This window comes from Petaurus breviceps, unplaced genomic scaffold (assembly GCF_028583685.1).
Source record: "Petaurus breviceps papuanus isolate PSGF00001 unplaced genomic scaffold, PetGlider_PUasm1.0 90750, whole genome shotgun sequence".
NCBI lineage: Eukaryota > Metazoa > Chordata > Mammalia > Diprotodontia > Petauridae > Petaurus > Petaurus breviceps.
The window spans coordinates 10,803,104-10,821,549 of NW_027187335.1; the positions used below are offsets into that span (position 1 = coordinate 10,803,104).

The 18,446-nt window shown below is 39.2% G+C and overlaps 1 protein-coding gene across 1 annotated transcript in view; it reads left to right on the forward strand.

Moving 5' to 3' along the window:
• The window catches only part of MPP3 (MAGUK p55 scaffold protein 3), a 60,238-nt gene that overhangs the window by 29,878 nt on the left and 11,914 nt on the right, over positions 1–18,446 (forward strand). The window contains exons 16-18 of the mRNA XM_069067555.1: positions 1,315–1,408; positions 1,638–1,746; positions 6,637–6,759. Coding sequence (XP_068923656.1) covers positions 1,315–1,408; positions 1,638–1,746; positions 6,637–6,759 — 326 coding nt within the window. The remainder of the gene's footprint in view (positions 1–1,314; positions 1,409–1,637; positions 1,747–6,636; positions 6,760–18,446) is intronic.

Genomic DNA, 18,446 nt, shown 5'->3' on the forward strand with positions numbered 1-18,446 from the left:
AGTTTCCTCAGCTGTTTTGGGATAATAGCAGCACATACCTTGTAGGGTTGTTGTGAGGATCAAATGAGATAATATTTGTAAATCAATAACACATGCTTATCACAGTGTCTGGCATATGTTATTGTTCAGTTGTTTCAGTCATATCCAACCCTTTGTGACCCCATTTGGGGTTTTCTTAACAAAGATGCTGGAGTGGGTTGCCACTTCTTTCTCCAGCTCATTTTATAAATGAGAAAACTGAGGCAAATGGGGTTAAGTGATTTGCCAGGGTCACACAGCTAGTAAGTGTCTAAGGTCAGATTTAGACTCAGAAAAAGGAGTCTTCCTGATTCTAGGCCCAGTTCTATCCACTGCAACACCTAGTTGCCCTGCTTGGCATATAATAGATACTATAAAAATGCTCTTCCCCTTCCCTTTCCCTCTAACTTCTTCATTAAATACATAAGGAAGCAGTACCCTAGAGGTTAAGTGACTTGCCCAGGGTCACTTGGGTAACAAGAGGCTGAGATGGGATTCAAACTTAGGTCCTTTGACTTCAACCTTTCCTTTAATGGCACCACACTATGTACCAAATTGATTCACCATTCCTCAATCCATGGACACCTATTTTGTTTCCACTTTTGGGCTACCATAAAAAATTCAGCTTTTCCTTCCTTCCTTCCTTCCTTCCTTCCTTCCTTCCTTCCTTCCTTCCTTCCTTCCTTCCTTCCTTCCTTCCTTCCTTCCTTCCTTCCTTCCTTCCTTCCTTCCTTCCTTCCTTTCTCATTTTAAAGATTGTATGTTTTCCCATTTAAGTGGCTGCCCCACCTTGTTTCACTATGGCACTCAGGATTATAGATGACCAAAGCTAAGCCACCAGCAAAGATGGAGCTTCCATTTAGACCCAGAAAGTTATATTCCCACCATTATTCTGTTTCACCTTTAGATCATGTGTTGTATTCTTTTGTTATATGAACTGGTTATACCTAGGAATCAGGTTTCTTGAGCCAGAAGAATATATGCTGCATTGCTAATGAAAGTCAATGGAAAAGAGTCCTCACTTTTATAGTAATTTTCTGTAGATCAAGTTTGCTGGAAACCATCTAGTTCTATGTTCTTAATTCTAAGGGATTCATGGATAGATTTCAGAGGATCCATGAACTTGAATAGGAAAAAAATCCCACCTTCATTTCAACATAATCAGTTTCCTTGATAACGTTTCATTTTATGTATTTATATTTATGTGGATGGTGTGAGCTTGCTCTACGTTCTAGAAGGGATCAGGGAACTGAGTTTCTTAAAACTCACTCCATGATCTCTCACTTTGTGTTTTAGATACAACCAGAACCCGGAAGAGTCATGAAAAGGAGGGAGTGGAATATAATTTTGTTTCTAAACAAGCATTTGAGGCTGATTTGCACCACAACAAGTAGGTTGGTGGGACAAGGTTTGTCTAATAGATATGAGTGTGTCTGTGTGTGTGTGTGTGTGTGTGTGTGTGTCCTGCAATCCCACATTCCTTACAAATTGAATGTATTTCTTGAAAGGGAGCTAGGAAAGGAGTGGAACAGAGGTCAATTTTGGATGGACTTCCTTAGTTTTCTTGGTCAGTTTTAGAAATCCCAGGAAGTAAATGTCTTTCTACTTTGATGTTTTAGATTCTTGGAGCATGGAGAATACAAAGAAAATCTCTATGGTACCAGCCTGGAGGCGATTCAGTCTGTTATGGCCCAAAACAAAGTTTGTTTGGTGGATGTGGAGCCAGAAGTGAGTTATGGGACCAGTCTTGTAACAACTTTTTATTACCACCATCTTTTTTTAAATGGAAACCTGTTTTATGGACTCAGCAGTTCAGGAATTGCTAACTAGGGTTGTGATCTTTAATGTTGGGGCAATGGTATTACCCTAGGGATCTGTGGCCTGATTCATACATCCAGGAAATGTGTGATGAACCAGCCAGAGGGTGGGAAGACAGGCTGCATCCGACTGTCTTTGCCATAGAGGGACTTGTCTCCAATACCACTACCCCACTTTTAACCTCCAATAGTCTTCCCTCCTTCACTCCTACTGCAACAGAAGCTCTCCCAACTCTTCTGAGTCAGGTGTGGATGGGTTAGGACAGTTAAATCCTAAATTAACTGCTCCCCCCATCAGCTCCATAGGTGATGGGATTCCCTACATCAGTGCTGTCCCTAGAACACTTTGTGACCTCAGTGGGTGCCCCAGAGAGGGTGAGTTCTGCAATTGAGGCAGTGAAGGGTAAATAACATCCTTCTTACCCCCTTTATATTTTGTAAGGGGCAGAGGGACTCACATAGGAAGGGTAGGCATGGATGGATTAGGACCCAGATCCCATTATCGTTCCCTCCAAACCACCCCTCTTCCAGACTTTCTTATAATCATTCAGGGCCCCACTACCCTTTGAGTCACCTAGGCTCTCACAACATGTGTCCTCCTCAGCTGCTCATCCTCTCTCCATGTCCACAGAGCCAGTCAGTTGCCAAATCTTTTCCCTTCTTTCTCAACACATCTCACATCTATTTCCATTACTCATATAATCACCACCTTAGATCAGGCCCTTATCACCTCTCACCTGTACTATTACAGTAGTCTCTGATTGTTCTTTTCCTGCCTTAAGCCTTTCTCCTTTCCAGTCCATTCTCATCCATACAGCTGAAAAGTGATTTTCCTAAAATGCAAGGCTAACCATGTCACCACTCTACTAAGTAAACTCCAACAACTCCCAAAGACTCATCTTCCTGAGTTCAAATCAGGCCTCACACACTTACTAGCTGTGTGACCCTGGGCAAGTCACTTAACCCTGTTTGCCTCAATTTCTGCATCTACAAAATGAATTGGAGAAGGAAATGGCAAGCCACGCTAGTACCTTTGCCAAGAAAACCCCAAGTGGGATCATGAAGAATCAGACATAACTAAACAACAACATGAAGAGTTAAGCCTCAAGGCTTAAATATTATTGTGTGATTTACCCAAAGTCGCACAGGTAATAAATGGCATAGCCAGAATTTGAACTGTGGTCCTCTGACTCCAAGACCAGCCAGCTTTTCCCAGCAGTGAGGCCCCAAAGCCCTGCCCCCCAAATGTGGAGGCTGCCACTAGTCCTTTCTAGCAGTTTGAGAAACAACTTAGCACTTAAGAGTAATTAGTCAAAACAGGAAGCACCAGATGGCACAATGGCAGATAAACCCCAGCACCTCTCCTCCCCACTGTGGTCTCCCCAGCACCATTTGTGAGGACACACTTTGTGTCACTGGTCTCAGGTTCACAAGTGGTTAGTTATGCCTAGGCTAGGAAGGGTGAAGGAAGAAAAAAGAAAGGAAAGACAGAAGGTGCTTCAGAAGTATGGTTGACACTGAACATCCACCATCTCATGGCTTTTGCCACCATATTTGCTCCTTCCTTGAGGGCATCTTTCAAGATTTTGACCCAGTCTCTTCTATATCCTCCCCCTTCTCATAGGAACACATATATTTCAAACAGAAACCAATGGGAAAACAGAATTCACCTTACTTTACAAATTTACTGAGACATGTTTATTGTATAAAGTTGGGGATGCCAGTAAAATAGGAAGAATCTGTCCTTTAGGGGACTGGCAGGGAGAATTAATGTAAGGTCTAAGCTATAGGTTCTGTGTAAAGGCATACAACTTTATTATTATTATTAAGCCCACATAGATTTTAACCTTTTCCACCAAAGAATTTATAAGGAGAGACCCTTTGCTTTGGTGAATAAACAAGATTCGTTTATATTTATTTAGTACTGTTATTTGTAGAAAAACCCCTAACTAGCTGCATACATATTTTACCAGTTTGTTCTCATACTTAGATTAAAAATCTGCCATGCTTCCCTGGAAATCTTATTTAGCTCTTTTATTTACCCATCTTCTTGCCCTTTTTTGTAAACTTTTTGAAGGCAGGGACTGTTTCATTTTTGGTTTTGTGTCTCCAACACCCTAACCCAATATCTGCTGCATTGCAGGTATTCAATAAATGCTTATGGATTTCATTCATCCATCTATCTATCTATCTATCTATTAGAAAGAAAGGAAGGAAGGAAGAAAAAAAGAAAGGAAGGAAGAAAGGAAGGAAGGAAGGAAGGAAGAAAGAAAGAAAGAAAGAAAGAAAGAAAGAAAGAAAGAAAGAAAGAAAGAAAGAAAGAAAGAAAGAAAGAAAGAAAGAAAGAAAGAAAGAAAAGATGGAAAAAGAAAGAAATCTAGCCAGTAAACCCCAAGTTAAGTGGGCAACTTCTGGCCATCAAAATTTACCTTCTTTTGGAGAGGAAAAGGAGAGGGAGAGGGAGAGGATGAGCTGAGGTACCCAACTAGCTGGGTCCCCATTCAGGCAGCTCAATCTATTCAAAGATTGCATTTATCCTTCATTTTCAAAGAGGACCATGGTATCAGGGAAATAACATGACTTGCCATTGACTTTGATTTGAGTGAGGGAGGGCTGTGCAAGGTCACCAGCCTCACTTACTCCTCCAGATCAGTTAACTAGCATTTATTTTCTCCCTCACCAATGAACGCCATTAAGAAAATAGAAAAACAAAACTCTTATGACAAATATACACAGTCAAACAAAACGAATTCCCGCATTAACCATATCCAGAAATATATACCATATTTTGCATTTTGAGTCCGTCACCCTCTGTCAAGAGGTAGCAGCATCCTGTATCATCACTGACCCCTTGGAATCATAGTTGGTTACTGTACTGGTCAGCAATCTTAAGTTTTTCATAGTTGTTAATTTTAGTTGTGATGTTGTTGTACACATTTTTTTCCTGGTACTGCTCACTTCACTCTGCATCAATTCATATGTCTTCCTAGATTTCTCTGAAACTATTATTTTTCATCTTTTCTTAAGGTACAGTAGTACCTTAATATATTCATATGCCATAATTTGTTCAGCCATTCCCCAGTTGATAGACCCCCTTAGTTTCTACTTCTTAGTTGCTTCAAAAAGAGCTGCTGTGAATACTTTTGTACATATAGGTCCTTTTCTTTTTTTATTGATCTCTTTGAGGCATAGGCACAGTAGTGATATCCATAGGTCAGTTTAATAACTTTTCAGGCATGGATTTGAATTGTTTTCCAGAATGTCCAGACCAATTCACAGGTCTACCAAAGTGCATTAGTGTGCCTATTTTCTCACAGCCCCTCCAACACAAGTAATTTTCCTTTTGGCGGGGATGGATTTTAGCAAAACTTGTCTTCTTGGAAAAGCACAAAGTAAAATGTCATCCAAAGTTGATAATGATGATGATGGTAACACAATGATGATTGCAAAAATAGCTAACATCTATGTTGTACTTTGTTGAACTTTTTGGTCTTGTGACAAGTCCTGCATTAGTAGGGTACAGTTTATTAAGTTTTATATTCATGTGATCTCCCTGATGTGGGTGTTTCTTCCCATCTGTGCCTGCCCCATCCTACATGTTCACATCCTCCTATAAATATTAGCAGCTAAGTGAATGTTTAAAGCTGGTCTGACGACTGTGTCCTTTTTAGCATACTCTGTCCTCCTTTCCATCACTCTGCTACTGTTACTGGAGTGTAGGGTGCATAGGGAGTATAGAACTGAGGGACATTTTGTATTTTCTTTTGTTCCATGGATTACCAAGGCCAAAGAATTCACAACCAGGTGGCCATCCTACAGATGCTGAACTTCTCTTTACTTAGTTGGGTTGGTCCAATTACAGTTGTCCCCAGGACCATCCTCAAAGCCTTTCTAGCATGATAATATCTTCCAAAGCTCATTGCTTTACTATCATTGCCTTTAAGAACACATGATCAACTCAATGTCACAATGAGGCATCTTGGTAGAGCACACACAAAAATCAACAAAGGATTTCTTGGTTATGGGGCCATTAAGAGGCATAGGGAGAGGGCTAATTTGTGCTTAAAAGGTCAGAATTCATAGCAGCTAGCATTTATAAAGTACTTTAAGGTTTGCAAAGCATTTTACATATAAAATCTCATCCAACCCTGTGGAGTAGGTACTATTATTATCCCAGTTTTGTGTATTAGGAAACCAAGGCACAGACCTAAGTTAAGTGACCTGCCCAAGGTCACACACTTAACCTTTCTGTGTATCAGTAAAATGAGGAACTTGGACTCAAATGGCCTCCAAGTCCCCTTCCAGCTCTAAATCTCTGATCCCATAATGACTGGTATTTTGTTACCTGATGATTAGACATTCATTAGGGTTTTCAGAAAACATACTCTAGCACATTAAAATAAACATAGAGGGCAGCTGGATAGAGCACTAGCTCTGGAATCAGGAGGACCTCAGTTCAAATATGGTCTCAAAAGCTTAACTTTGTGACCCTGGGGAAGTCACTTAACCTTAAAAAACAACAGACCTAGGACCAAAGCCAATGAAACTTCCTTAAAAATCCCCAACAAAAGCAGACTTTTTGCTCCCTTTCAGCTCTCTGATTCTGAGAGTCCTATTGCTGAGGGAAAAGAGGTTTGAAGAGGGATAGAAATGTCACTACCAGGAAGCTGTTGCCTTGTCTACTGAGTTGAATGAAGTCTTTGTCTTTGTGCTGATACCAAGGTGGTGCTCTGTGAAAGAGGTTAAGAAATACTGCTTTGTAATCATAGCCCTTCCTCCCTTCCCCATTTCCCTTTCCCAGGCACTGAAACAGCTGAGGACCCCCGAGTTCAAACCCTACATTATATTTGTAAAACCTTGCATCCAAGAAGGAAAGACGAATTCACCAGTGTCACCAACTTCTGAAGAAACTTCAGATTCACTGGTAAGTTAACACTTTTGTATTCTCTCTTCTGGAGGCCTGCTGGTCAAAGTTCTGCTGCGTAGGACCTTTGTGTGGAAAGGCATCCCAAGGGTCCCCTGAAGAGGAGAGAAAGTTGCTTCCTACATAAGACCTTTATAAAGTACTCTTTGAGAGAAGCCTAGAAATACTGGCTTTTTCAGTTGGAGAGAGTTAAAGCCCTGCTGCACAGGGCCTCTCCAGGCAGAAGATGAAAGTTTTGCCTTTGGTATGTTCCTACTTTCTCTTAGTGGTAATGGCAAGGTAAGATTCTCCCTGTCATTCTAGGCCAGATCCTTGAGCTAGCTAGCATTTTATATAGCACTTTAAGGTTTGCGAAGCACTATACAAATATTGTCTTAATTTATTCCTCCATACAACTCTGAAAGGTAGGTGCCGTTATTATGTTACAGATAAGGAAACTGAGACAGACAGAAGTTAAGGGACTTGCCCTGAATCCTTCAGTAGTAAGTGACTAGGGTGAGATTTGAACTCAGGTCTTCCTGACTCCAGGTCCAGTACTCTGTCCAGGATACACTGTGCTACCTCAATGCCTCTGAACCAGAGGCCTTCTGTCTTCCTTCTTCTTCTTTTTGCTTTTTGGAGGGGGGAAGGTAGGGCAATTGGGGTTAAGTGATTTGCCCAAGGTCACATGGCTAGGTTTTATTTTTTTTTTGGTGTTAAGTGCCTGAGGCCTGATTGGAACTCAGGTCCTCCTGACTCCAGGGTTGGTGCTCTATTCACTGCACCACCTAGAAGCCCCACTGCCCTCTTATTAATCTTGGGCAGATTACTTCCTTTCTTTGGGGCTCCTTTTCATTCTTTGTAAAGGGGGGGTTGAACTAGGGGGCCTCTCAGGTCCCTGTTGGCTCTAAGTTTAGGTAGATTTTGGCATCTTCACAATGTAACAAACTATAAATAATTGTGCTGAGTCTATACCAAAGTCAAGTATTCATTCTATTCTGAATCAGTGCTTGAACAAAATTTTTAATCTACAGTGACAATTTTCTGTCTGTGTGTCTGTCTACCACACATATACACACATATGAATGTAGGCTTCTTGAGAATAGGGGCAATGGATCTAGTTTGTTTTTTCCTTTCTTTTCTCTTTCTTTCCTTTCTTTTCCTCTCCTTTCTTTTTTCTTTCTTCTGTTCCTTTCCCTAGTGCTTGATATAGTTTCTTGTACACAGTAAGTCCTTAATAAATCCTAGTTGACTATTCTCTGTCTCCTCTCTGTCTCTCTCTGTCTCTCTGTCTTTCTCTCTCCCCCCTCCCCTTCTCCTTCCCTTCTTCCTCTTTCCCTTTCCTTCCCCACCCCCAGAGCTTGGACCAGAGTAAAGTTCTCTGTCTTCTAAAACCGTCTGCGGCATCAAAGGATGCTGTAGACTGAAGTAATGTCCCTGGAATCCTAGAAACAGAACTGGAGAGGAGATCATTTATCCCAAATTCCTCATTTGGCAAAGAAAGAAACTAATAACCAGAGAGTGGGTCTGACTCATTTGAAGTTCTTTAGGTAATAAGTAAGAGGAATGAGGTTTAAACACAACCACCTGTGTTCTCTCCCCTTTGCTATATTTGGCTCAAATACCTGTTCTAGCCAGACGCTAACATGACCTGGCCTGAGAAACCTAATACTTTGGCAGAATTCTCATTGAAGAGATTTGAGCATCCTTTCTAAAAAATCAATCAACAAGCGTTTGCTAGGCACCTACTGCTATGTGTTAAGCCCTGCGCTGGGCTCTGGAGATAGACACAAAGACCAAAACCATGACCCTAAACTCCAAGCTCAAAAACAAACCCTGCTCAAAAGGAGCTTATCATTTGTTGTGGGGAGAGGGACAAGATGTCCAATTATAAGAAAATACAAAATTCAGAGTAAATGCAATGTAATCTTTTCATAATTCTTCCTTAAATCTGTCATTGGAGTGCTGTTACAAATCAGGAACTGTACAGCTCTAGGAATGGTGATAATTGACTTTTATGTAGCACTTTTAAAGTTAACCAATAATTAAAAGCTCCATGTGATATTGGTAATGACTTGATTTATTACAAGAGAAAGGTTCAGAGGCCCACATATAGATTTTCTCTTCAGAATATCTCGACAATCCTGTGAGGTAGCGGTTACCATTTTACAGGTGAGGAAACTGAGTCTTAGAGAAATCATCAAAGTCACACAGCTAGGAAGTTATCATAGGCCAGATTTCAATAAGGTTTTCTTCATTCCAACTCCAATATTCCATCCACTGCACCATGCCTTGCTTCTTAGCTAAACAGAACAGCTCTGTTCTATCTCAAAAGATCTGTTCATTAACCTCAATCCTACCCATCAAAAATGCTTCTTTTTTCCTTTTAAAAGTTTACTTCCAGGAGAGGGCTAGGAATCTGATTCCTGAAGCACTAGAAGGCCTGATATTCAGAGAGGTTTGCATGTGCATGGGAAGACATGGTCTCCTACTACACCAAAGAAAGGAAAGTTGTCTCAAGGTCTTCTATGTTTCAGGCTGAAAATTTTTCTTGATACAGAGATTTTTAAGAATTTCATCTAGATAAGTAGCTAGTTGGTGGCAAAGTGTATAGAGCACCAAGCCTGGAGTCGGGAATCTAGCTTCAGACACTTACTAGCTCTGCTACCCATGAAAAGCATTTAACTTCTGCCTGCCTCAGTTTCCTCAAAAATGATTACAATAATACCTGCCTCCCAGGGTTGTTAGACTCAAATGAGATAATATTTGTAAAGTACTAAGTATATTACCTGGTACATAGTAGGTTTTTTTTTAATTTTTCAAATGTTTTATAAACATCTGATTTACATCATTCATTTCCGCCAGATTTTGAGTTACAAATTTTCTCCCCGTTTTCCCCCTACCTACCGCCCCAAAATAGCAGTCCCACAGGATATCCCCTCCTCCAATCTGCTCTCTCCCATATTTTCTCCCATACCCCTTTCGACTTTTCCAGTGGATCTCTATGCCCCAGTGCCTGTATATTTTATTTCCCAATTACATGGAAAATAGTATTAGTAATAGTATATATTTAAATATTTGATTTTAAAACTTTGAATTCCAGATTCATTCCTTTCCTCCCTTGTCACCCACCCTTACTGGGAAGATAAGCAGTTCAGTATAGATTATACATGTGTGGCTAATGTAAAACAATAACATAGTTATTGTTATATTATAACTTATATTATAATAAGTTATATTATAAAAGACTGACTATATTTCCCTCCCTCCTATCCCACCTCCCACTTGTTCTATTCTCTACTTTGATCCCATCCCTTTTCAAAAGTGGGTGCTTCCAACTTCCCTCCCCCCAGCCTGCCCTCTCTTCCATCATCCCCCTCTCATCCCCTTCCCCCTCTACTCTCCTGGAGGGTGAGATACCCTATTTAGTGTGTATTTCATTCCCTCCTCAAGCCAAATTCAATGGGAATAAGGTTGACCCATTCCCTTTTGCCTTCCTATTCTTCCCCTCCATTGTAACCATTTTCCCTTGCCTCTTCTGTATGAGATAGTTTACCCCCTTCTGTCTCTCCCCATCTCCTCTCATTATATTCCTCTCTCACCTCTTAATTTTACCTTTTAAGTATCATCCCTTCCTGTTAAATTGGTCCTGTGCCCTCTATCTATGTATACTTGTAAACATGTATACACACATTCACATATGTATTCATATGCCCATATACCCTCATATATAGACATATATATATGTATATCATATAAATTTCTAATCCCTTCAACTACTAAGAAAAGTTTCATAAGTTACAATGATTGTTTTTCCATGTAGGAATGTTAATAGTTCAACTTTGATAAATTCCTTATGATTTCTTTTCCCTGTTTACCTTCTCATGCATCTCTTGCTTCTTGTATCTGAATGTCAAATTTTCTATTCAACTCTGGTTTTTTCAGCAAAAAAGTCCTCTATTCCACTGAATGACCACATTTTCCCCTGAAACATGATACTCAGTTTTGCTGGGTAGGTGATTCTTGGTTTTAATCCCAGCTCCTTTGACCTCTGGAATATCATATTCCAAGCCCTTTGATCCCTCAGTGTAGAAGCTTCCAGATCCTGGGTAATAGTGATTTTGTTTCCACAATATTGAAATTGTTTCTTCCAGGGGCGGCCAGGTAGCACAGCGAGTAAGAGCACCGGCTCCAGTGTTGAGAAGACCTGGAGATCGAATCCCGGGCTCAGACACTTAGCAACCACCCAGAAACACCTGGCCGTGTAACCTTGAGCAAGTTACTTAACCCCAATTGCTTAGGGGTGGCCAGATGACTCAGCGAGTAAGAGCACTCCAGTGTTGGGACGACCTGGAGATCGAATCCCGGGCTCAGACACTCAGCACCGCACCCAGAAATAACTGGCCGTGTAACCTTGAGCAAGTTACTTAACCCTGATTGCTCAATTAAAAAAAATAAAGAAATTGTTTCTTCCTGGCTGCTTGTAATATTCTCTCCTTAATCTGGGAATTCTGGAAATCTTTTTCAGGAGGTAATGGGTGGATTCTTTCAACCTCTATTTTGTCCTCTGGTTCTAAAACATCAGGGCAGTTTTCTTTGAGAACGTCCTGGAGGATGATTTCTAGGTTCTTACTTTAATCATGGCTTTCAGGTAGTCCAATAATTTATTTATTTATTTTTTCTTTTTTATTGATTAATTTGTTTCCTTTTAGTTTACAGGATTCAATTCCACAATTCCTTGAATTTCACATTTTGTCCCCCTCCTTCCCCTCCCCCCCACCCATGGCGGCTTATAGTCAAGTATTGGATCTGTAAATACTTTCACATTATACATTGGTCAGGTTATAAGGACAGATTGTACCAGCTGGAATGAAAAATGGTAAAGAGGACATAAAACCAAATAAGAGAATGAAAAAGATCAGGTATTTTGCTTCCACCTGGATATAAACTTAGTTCTTTCTCTGGATGCACATTTTTCTCTCCATCATGCATCTTTTGGGATTGATTTATATCACTGCATTGCTGAGAAGAGTCCAGTCTATCAAGGTTGGTCATCACACATATGTTGTGTCTGTAATTGTGTACAAATTTCTCCTGGTTCTACTCTTCTCACTCAGCATCAGTTCTTTTAAGCCTCTCCAGGTAAATATGAAGACTGCCTGCTCCTTGTTTCTTATAGCACAATAGTATTCCATAACATGCATATACCACAACTTGCTCAGCCATTCCCCAATTGATGGGCACCCCCTTAATTTCCAATTCTTTGCCACCACAAAAAGAGCTGCTATAAACATTTTTGTACATATGGGTCTTTCTCCCATTTCTATGATCTCTTTGGGATATAACCCTAGGAGTGGTATTGCTGGATCAAAGGGTATGAAAGTATTTATAGCCCTTTGGGCATAATTCCAGATTGCTCTCCAAAAAGGCTGGATCAGTTCACAACTCCACCAACAATGCATTAGTGTTCCAGTTTGCCCACATCCTCTCCAGCATTTGTCATTTTCCTATTTTGTCATCTTAGCCAATCTGACTGGTGAGATGTGGTACCTCAGAGTTGTTTTGATTTGCATTTCTCTAATCAATAGTGAATTAGATCATTTCTTCATGTGCTTATAGATAGCTTTAATTTCTTTCTCTGAAAACTGCCTGTTCATATCCTTTGACCATTTATCAATTGGGGAATGACTTGTATTCTTATAAATTTTACTCAGTTCTCTGTATATTTTATAAATGAGTCCTTTGTCAGAGACATAGGTTGTAAAGATTCTTTCCCAATTTCCCACCTCCCTCTTAATCTTGGTTACATTGGCTTTGTTTGTACAGAAACTTTTCAATTTCATGTAGTCAAAATTATCCATTTTACATTTTGTAATGTTCTCTAATTCTTGTTTAGTCATAAAGTCTTTCCCTCTCCACAAGGCTGATAGGTAAACTATTCCTTGTTTTAGGAGAATGCTTACAGTATCAACCTTTAAACCTAGAGCATGAACCCATTTAGAGTTGATTTTAGTATATGGTGTTAGATAATGGTCTATGCCCAGTTTCTGCCATGCCATATTCCAGTTTTCCCAGCAGTTTTTGTCAAATAGTGAGTTCTTATCCCAAAAACCAGGGTCTGGAGGTTTATCAAACAATACATTACTATAGTCATTGACTTCTGAATCTCGTGTGCCTAATCTATTCCATTGATCCACTCCTCTATTCCTCAGCCAGTACCAAGTAGTTTTGATGACTGCTGCTTTATAGTACAGATTGAAATCTGGTAAAGCTAGTCCACCTTCCCTAGCATTTCTTTTCATTAATTCCCTTGATATTCTGGACTGTTTATTCTTCCAAATGAATTTTGTTACTATTTTTTCTAACTCTATAAAGTAGTTTTTTGGTAAATTAATTGGTATGGCACTAAATATATAATTTAATTTAGGTAAAATTGTCATTTTTATTATATTAGCTCAACCCAGCCATGAGCAATTGATATTTTTCCAATTAGTTAGATCTGACTTTATTTGTGTGAAAAGTGTTTTGTAGTTATGATCATACAGGTCCTGGGTTTGTTTTGGCAGGTAGATTCCCAAATATTTTATAATGTCTACAGTAACTTTAAATGGGATTTCTCTTTTTACTTCTTGCTGTTGAATTTCATTGGAAATATATAGGAATGCCGAGGATTTATGTGGGTTTATTTTATATCCTGCAACTTTGCCAAATTTATTTATTGTCTCAAGCAGTTTTTTACTTGATTCTCTAGGATTCTCTAAGTATATCATCATATCATCTGCGAAGAGTGATAGCTTGGTCTCTTCTTTGCCTAACTTGATTCCTTTGATTTCCTTTTCTTCTCTAATTGCTACTGCTAACATTTCTAGTACCAGATTGAATAAGAGGGGTGATAGTGGACACCCTTGTTTCACCCCTGATCTTATGGGAAATGCTTCCAGCTTCTCCCCATTAGATATAATACTTGCTGATGGCTTTAAATAGATGCTACCTATTATTTTAAGGAAGGCTCCATTTATTCCTATACTTTCTAATGTTTTTAATAGGAATGGATGTTTTATTTTGTCAAAAGCCTTTTCTGCATCTATTGAGATGATCATGTGGTTTCTGCTAGTTTTATTGTTTATATGATCAATTATACTGATGGTTTTCCTAATATTAAACCATCCTTGCATTCCTGGAATAAATCCTACCTGATCAAAGTGCATTATTTTTGAGATAAGTTGTTGTAGTCTTTTGGCTAGTATTTTATTTAGAATTTTTGCATCTGTATTCATGAGGGAGATTGGTCTATAATTTTCTTTCTCTGTTTTATCTCTTCCTGATTTAGGTATCAGTACCATATTTGTGTCATAAAAAGAATTTGGTATGACTCCTTCTTCACTAATTTTCCCAAATAGTTTGTAGAGTATTGGAATCAATTGTTCTTTAAATGTTTGATAGAATTCACTAGTGAATCCATCTGGCCCTGGAGATTTTTTCCTAGGGAGCTGACTGATGGCTTGTTCAATTTCTTTTTCTGAGATGGGATTATTTAAATAATTTACTTCCTCTTCAGTTAATCTGGGCAACTTGTATGTTTCTAAATATTCATCCATTTCCCTAAGATTGTCAAATTTATGTACATACAATTGGGGAAAATAATTCCTAATTATTGTTTTGATTTCCTCTTCATTGGATGTAGATTCACCCTTTTCATTTTTGATACTCATAATTTGGTTTTCTTCTTTCTTTTTTTTTTTATCATATTGACTAAGGGTCTATCGATTTTGTTGGTTTTTTCATAAAACCAGCTTTTGGTTTTATTTATTAGTACAATAGTTTTCTTAATTTCAATTTTATTAATCTCTCCTTTTGTCTTCAATATTTCTAATTTAGTATTTAATTGGGGATTTTGAATTTGTTCATTTTCTAGGTTTTTTAATTGCATGCCCAATTTGTTGAGCTCCCTTTTCTCTAATTTAATCACGTATGCACTCAGGGATATAACACTTCCCCTAAGAACTGCCTTTAATGCATCCCACAGATTTTGGTATGTTGTCTCATTATTATCATTCTCTTGAATGAAATTACTGATTGTTTCTATAATTTCTTGTTTGACCCACGCATTCTTTAGGATTAAATTGTTTAATTTCCAATTAGTTTTTAGTCTGTCTTTCCCTGGCCCTTTATTGCATATAATTTTTATTGCATCATGATCTGAGAAGGATGCATTTAATATTTCTGCCTTACTGCATAGAATTGTGAGGTTTTTATGCCCTAGAACATGGTCAATTTTTTAGTATGTGCCATGAACCGCTGAGAAGAAAGTATATTCCTTTTTATCCCCATTCAGTTTTCTCCAGAGATCTATCATACCTATCCTCTCTAAAATCCTGTTCACCTCCTTAACTTCTTTCTTGTTTATTTTGAGGTTGGATTTATCAAGTTCAGAGAAAGGGAGATTAAGGTCTCCCACTAGTATAGTTTTGCTATCTATTTCTTCCTCTAATTCCTTTACCTTCACCTCTAGGAATTTGGATGCTACATCACTTGGTGCATATATGTTAAGTAGTGATATTGCTTCATTCTCGATGGTGCCTTTTAACAGGATATAGTTTCCTTCCTTATCTCTTTTAATTAGGTCAATTTTTGCATTTGCTTTATCAGAGATAAGGATTGCTACCCCTGCTTTTTTTTACTTTAGCTGAGGCATGATATATTTTATTCCATCCTTTTACCTTTACCTTGTGTGTATCCCTCTGTTTCAGATGTGTTTCTTGTAAACAGCATATTGTAGGATTATGATTTCTAATCCATTCTGCTATCCATCTCCATTTTATGGGAGAGTTCATTCCATTCACATTTACAGTTATGATTGTTATCTGTTTCTTTCCCCCCATCCTATTCCTGCCCCTGTTAATGTTCATATTTTCCCTCCCTTCTCCCTTCCCCCCCTTAATAGTTTTCCTTTTGACCACCGCCTCCCTCAGTGTTCCCTTTTCGGCCCCCATCCCTTTTCCTCTCCTTTCCCCTTACTACTTCCCTCCCTACCAACCACTCCCACCCCCCTTCCATAACCCTTTCCCCCTCCTACTGCCTGTAGGATATTGTTATACTTAATGAAGTATGCTATTTCTTCTTCGCATCAAGAGTGACAGGAACAAATCTCATGCAAAGCTCTTCTCCCTCCTCTCTTTCCTTCTAAAATGATACTTTTTGTGTTTCTTCTCCATAGAGTCCTATGCTTAACTGGTTGTTATTCCCTCCTTGTACCAGAACCAATGAGGGAAAAGCTCATATGCTTCCCAACTCCCTCCCTTTTTTTGCTCTGCTATACAGTTTTTCTGCCTCTTATGAGTGGCATAATTTACCCTTTTCCACTTCAACCATTCCCTTTCTTCCATTGCAGTCCCTTTGTAGCCCTTAACAAGATTTTTAAAAAATCGTCATTTTGTGTATTTTATAGTCATACCCTCTACTTGTCTATAACCAGTTTGCTCTTATCAAATAGCAGTGTGTGTGTGTGTGTGTGTTCTCCTTGTTTATCTTTCTAAGTCACTGTTGCATCTTGTAATTGGAGGTTGAATTTTCCATTGAGTTCTGGCTTTTTTATCAAGAAGGTCTGGAACTCTGTTATATCATTGAATGACCATCTCTTTGCCTGGAAGAATATGCTCAGTCTTGCTGGGTATGTGATCCTTGGTTGTAACCCAAGCTCTTTTGCCTTTCAGAAAATTGTATTCCACTGCCTCCTATCTTTCAGTGTAGAGGCTGACAAATCCTGTGCAATCCTCACTGTGGACCCTCAATATTTGAATTGTTTCTTTCTGGCCGCTTGAAGTATTTTCTCTTTTATCTGGTAGTTCTGGAGTTTGGCCACAACATTTCGAGGATTTTTCAGTTTGGGATCTCTTACAGCAGGTGTCTGGTGGATTCTCTCGATTTCTGTTTTACCCTCAGGTTCTAGTATCTCAGGGCAGTTTTCCTTAACGAGCTCTTGGAGAATGTTGTCCAGGCTCATTTTTTCATCATAATTTTCTGGTAGGCCTATGATTCTCAGATTATCTCTCCTGGATCTGTTTTCCAGGTCAGTTATTTTTTCTTTGAGGTATTTTACCTCTTTTTCTAATTTTTCATTTTTGTTGTTTTGCTTGGCTAATTCTTGGTTTTTCATAGAGTTATTTGTTTCCATTTGGTTAATTCTGGTCTTTAGCAAATCATTTTCCTTGGTTAATTTTTGAAGCTCCTTTTCCATATCATACACTTTTCTTTTTAGAGAGATGTTTTCCTCATTATAATGTTTTTCTAATTCTGCTATTTTTGTTTTGAGAGAATTATTCATTTTGTCTTCTATCTCTCTCATTTTGTTTTCAAAGTTCCTTTTGATATCATCTAGGAGAGCCTTCTGTGCTTGGGACCCATTCCCTGTTGAAGTTTCAGCTTTGGGTGTGGAGTCCACATTGTCTCCCTCTGAGGTTGGTTCCTCCCTCTGAGGATAGTAGGACTCCAGAGTCTTTGTCTTTGTAGTCTGCTTTCTACCCATTTTGAGGCAGGGTCCTAGCCACACCCTACCTCTAGGATCCCAAGTCTTTACTGTAGAGGGTTTTGCCCTGGGCAAGAGTTACTATGTTTTCAGGGTCAGAGGGGGGGTTTGGAGCAAGTGGGGTTCACTCTGTCATCCTCGTCTTTGGAGGTCCTGAAAGGGGCTTTTTAAAAAAAATTTCTGGGCTATGAAGTGGTAGCCCCAGGAGTGTTTGCTATCCAGGACAGGGGCCCCTGTATTTGCTTCTTACCTTGCTCTTTCCAGTCCCAGCCCTTTGGTGATAGGCCTGGTAGTGGACCTTGTGGTTGGTGGAAAGACTTGCCCTCCGAGTTGATCAGGCCCCTTCCTGGCCTGCATCTGCCAGCCGCGCCTTCCCAGCCTGCGTCTGCCACGCCGCCTAGTCCAATAATTTTTAAATTATCTCTCCTAGATCTATTTTCCAGGTCAGTGGTTTTTCCCATGAGGTATTTCACATTGCTTTCTATTCTTTCATTTGTTTGGATCTGTTTAACAGCATCTTGATTTCTCATCAAGTCATTAGCTTCCATATGCTCCAATCTAATTCTGAAGCAATGATTCTCCTCATTGAGCTTTTGAGATTCTTTTTCCATCTGGCAAATTTGGCTTTTTAAGGCATTCTTCTCATTGCCTTTTTGAGCCTCTTTTGCCATTTGAGTTAGTCTATTTTTTAAGGTATTATTTTCCTCAGTCAGGCTGTTGACTCTCACTTCGTAATTTTCTTGCATTGTTCTCATTTCTCTTCCCATTTTTTCCTCCACTTCTCTTATCTGCTTCTTAAGGTCCTCTATGGCCTGTAGCCAGCTCATATCATAGTAGGCTCTTAATACATACTTGTTCTCTTCCCCTTCCCTTCTCTGCAATGTTCCAGGCACTGTACTAAGAGCTAGGGTTACAAAGAGAGACAAATAGTCTTCCTATGTTTCTCTGCCTAGTTACTTTCTGAAGCTCTTTAAAAAGCTCACTATTTTAAATAGATTAAATATTTCCTCTAAAATGTAATTTGTTTAGAAAGCTTTCTCTCACTCTCTCTGTCTCTGTCTCTCTCTGTCTCTCTGTCTCTGTCTCTGTCTCTCTCTCTCTGTCTCTCTCTCTCTCTGTCTCTCTCTCTCTCTCTGTCGCTCTCTCTCTCTCTCTCTCTCTCTCTCTCTCTCTCTCTCTCTCT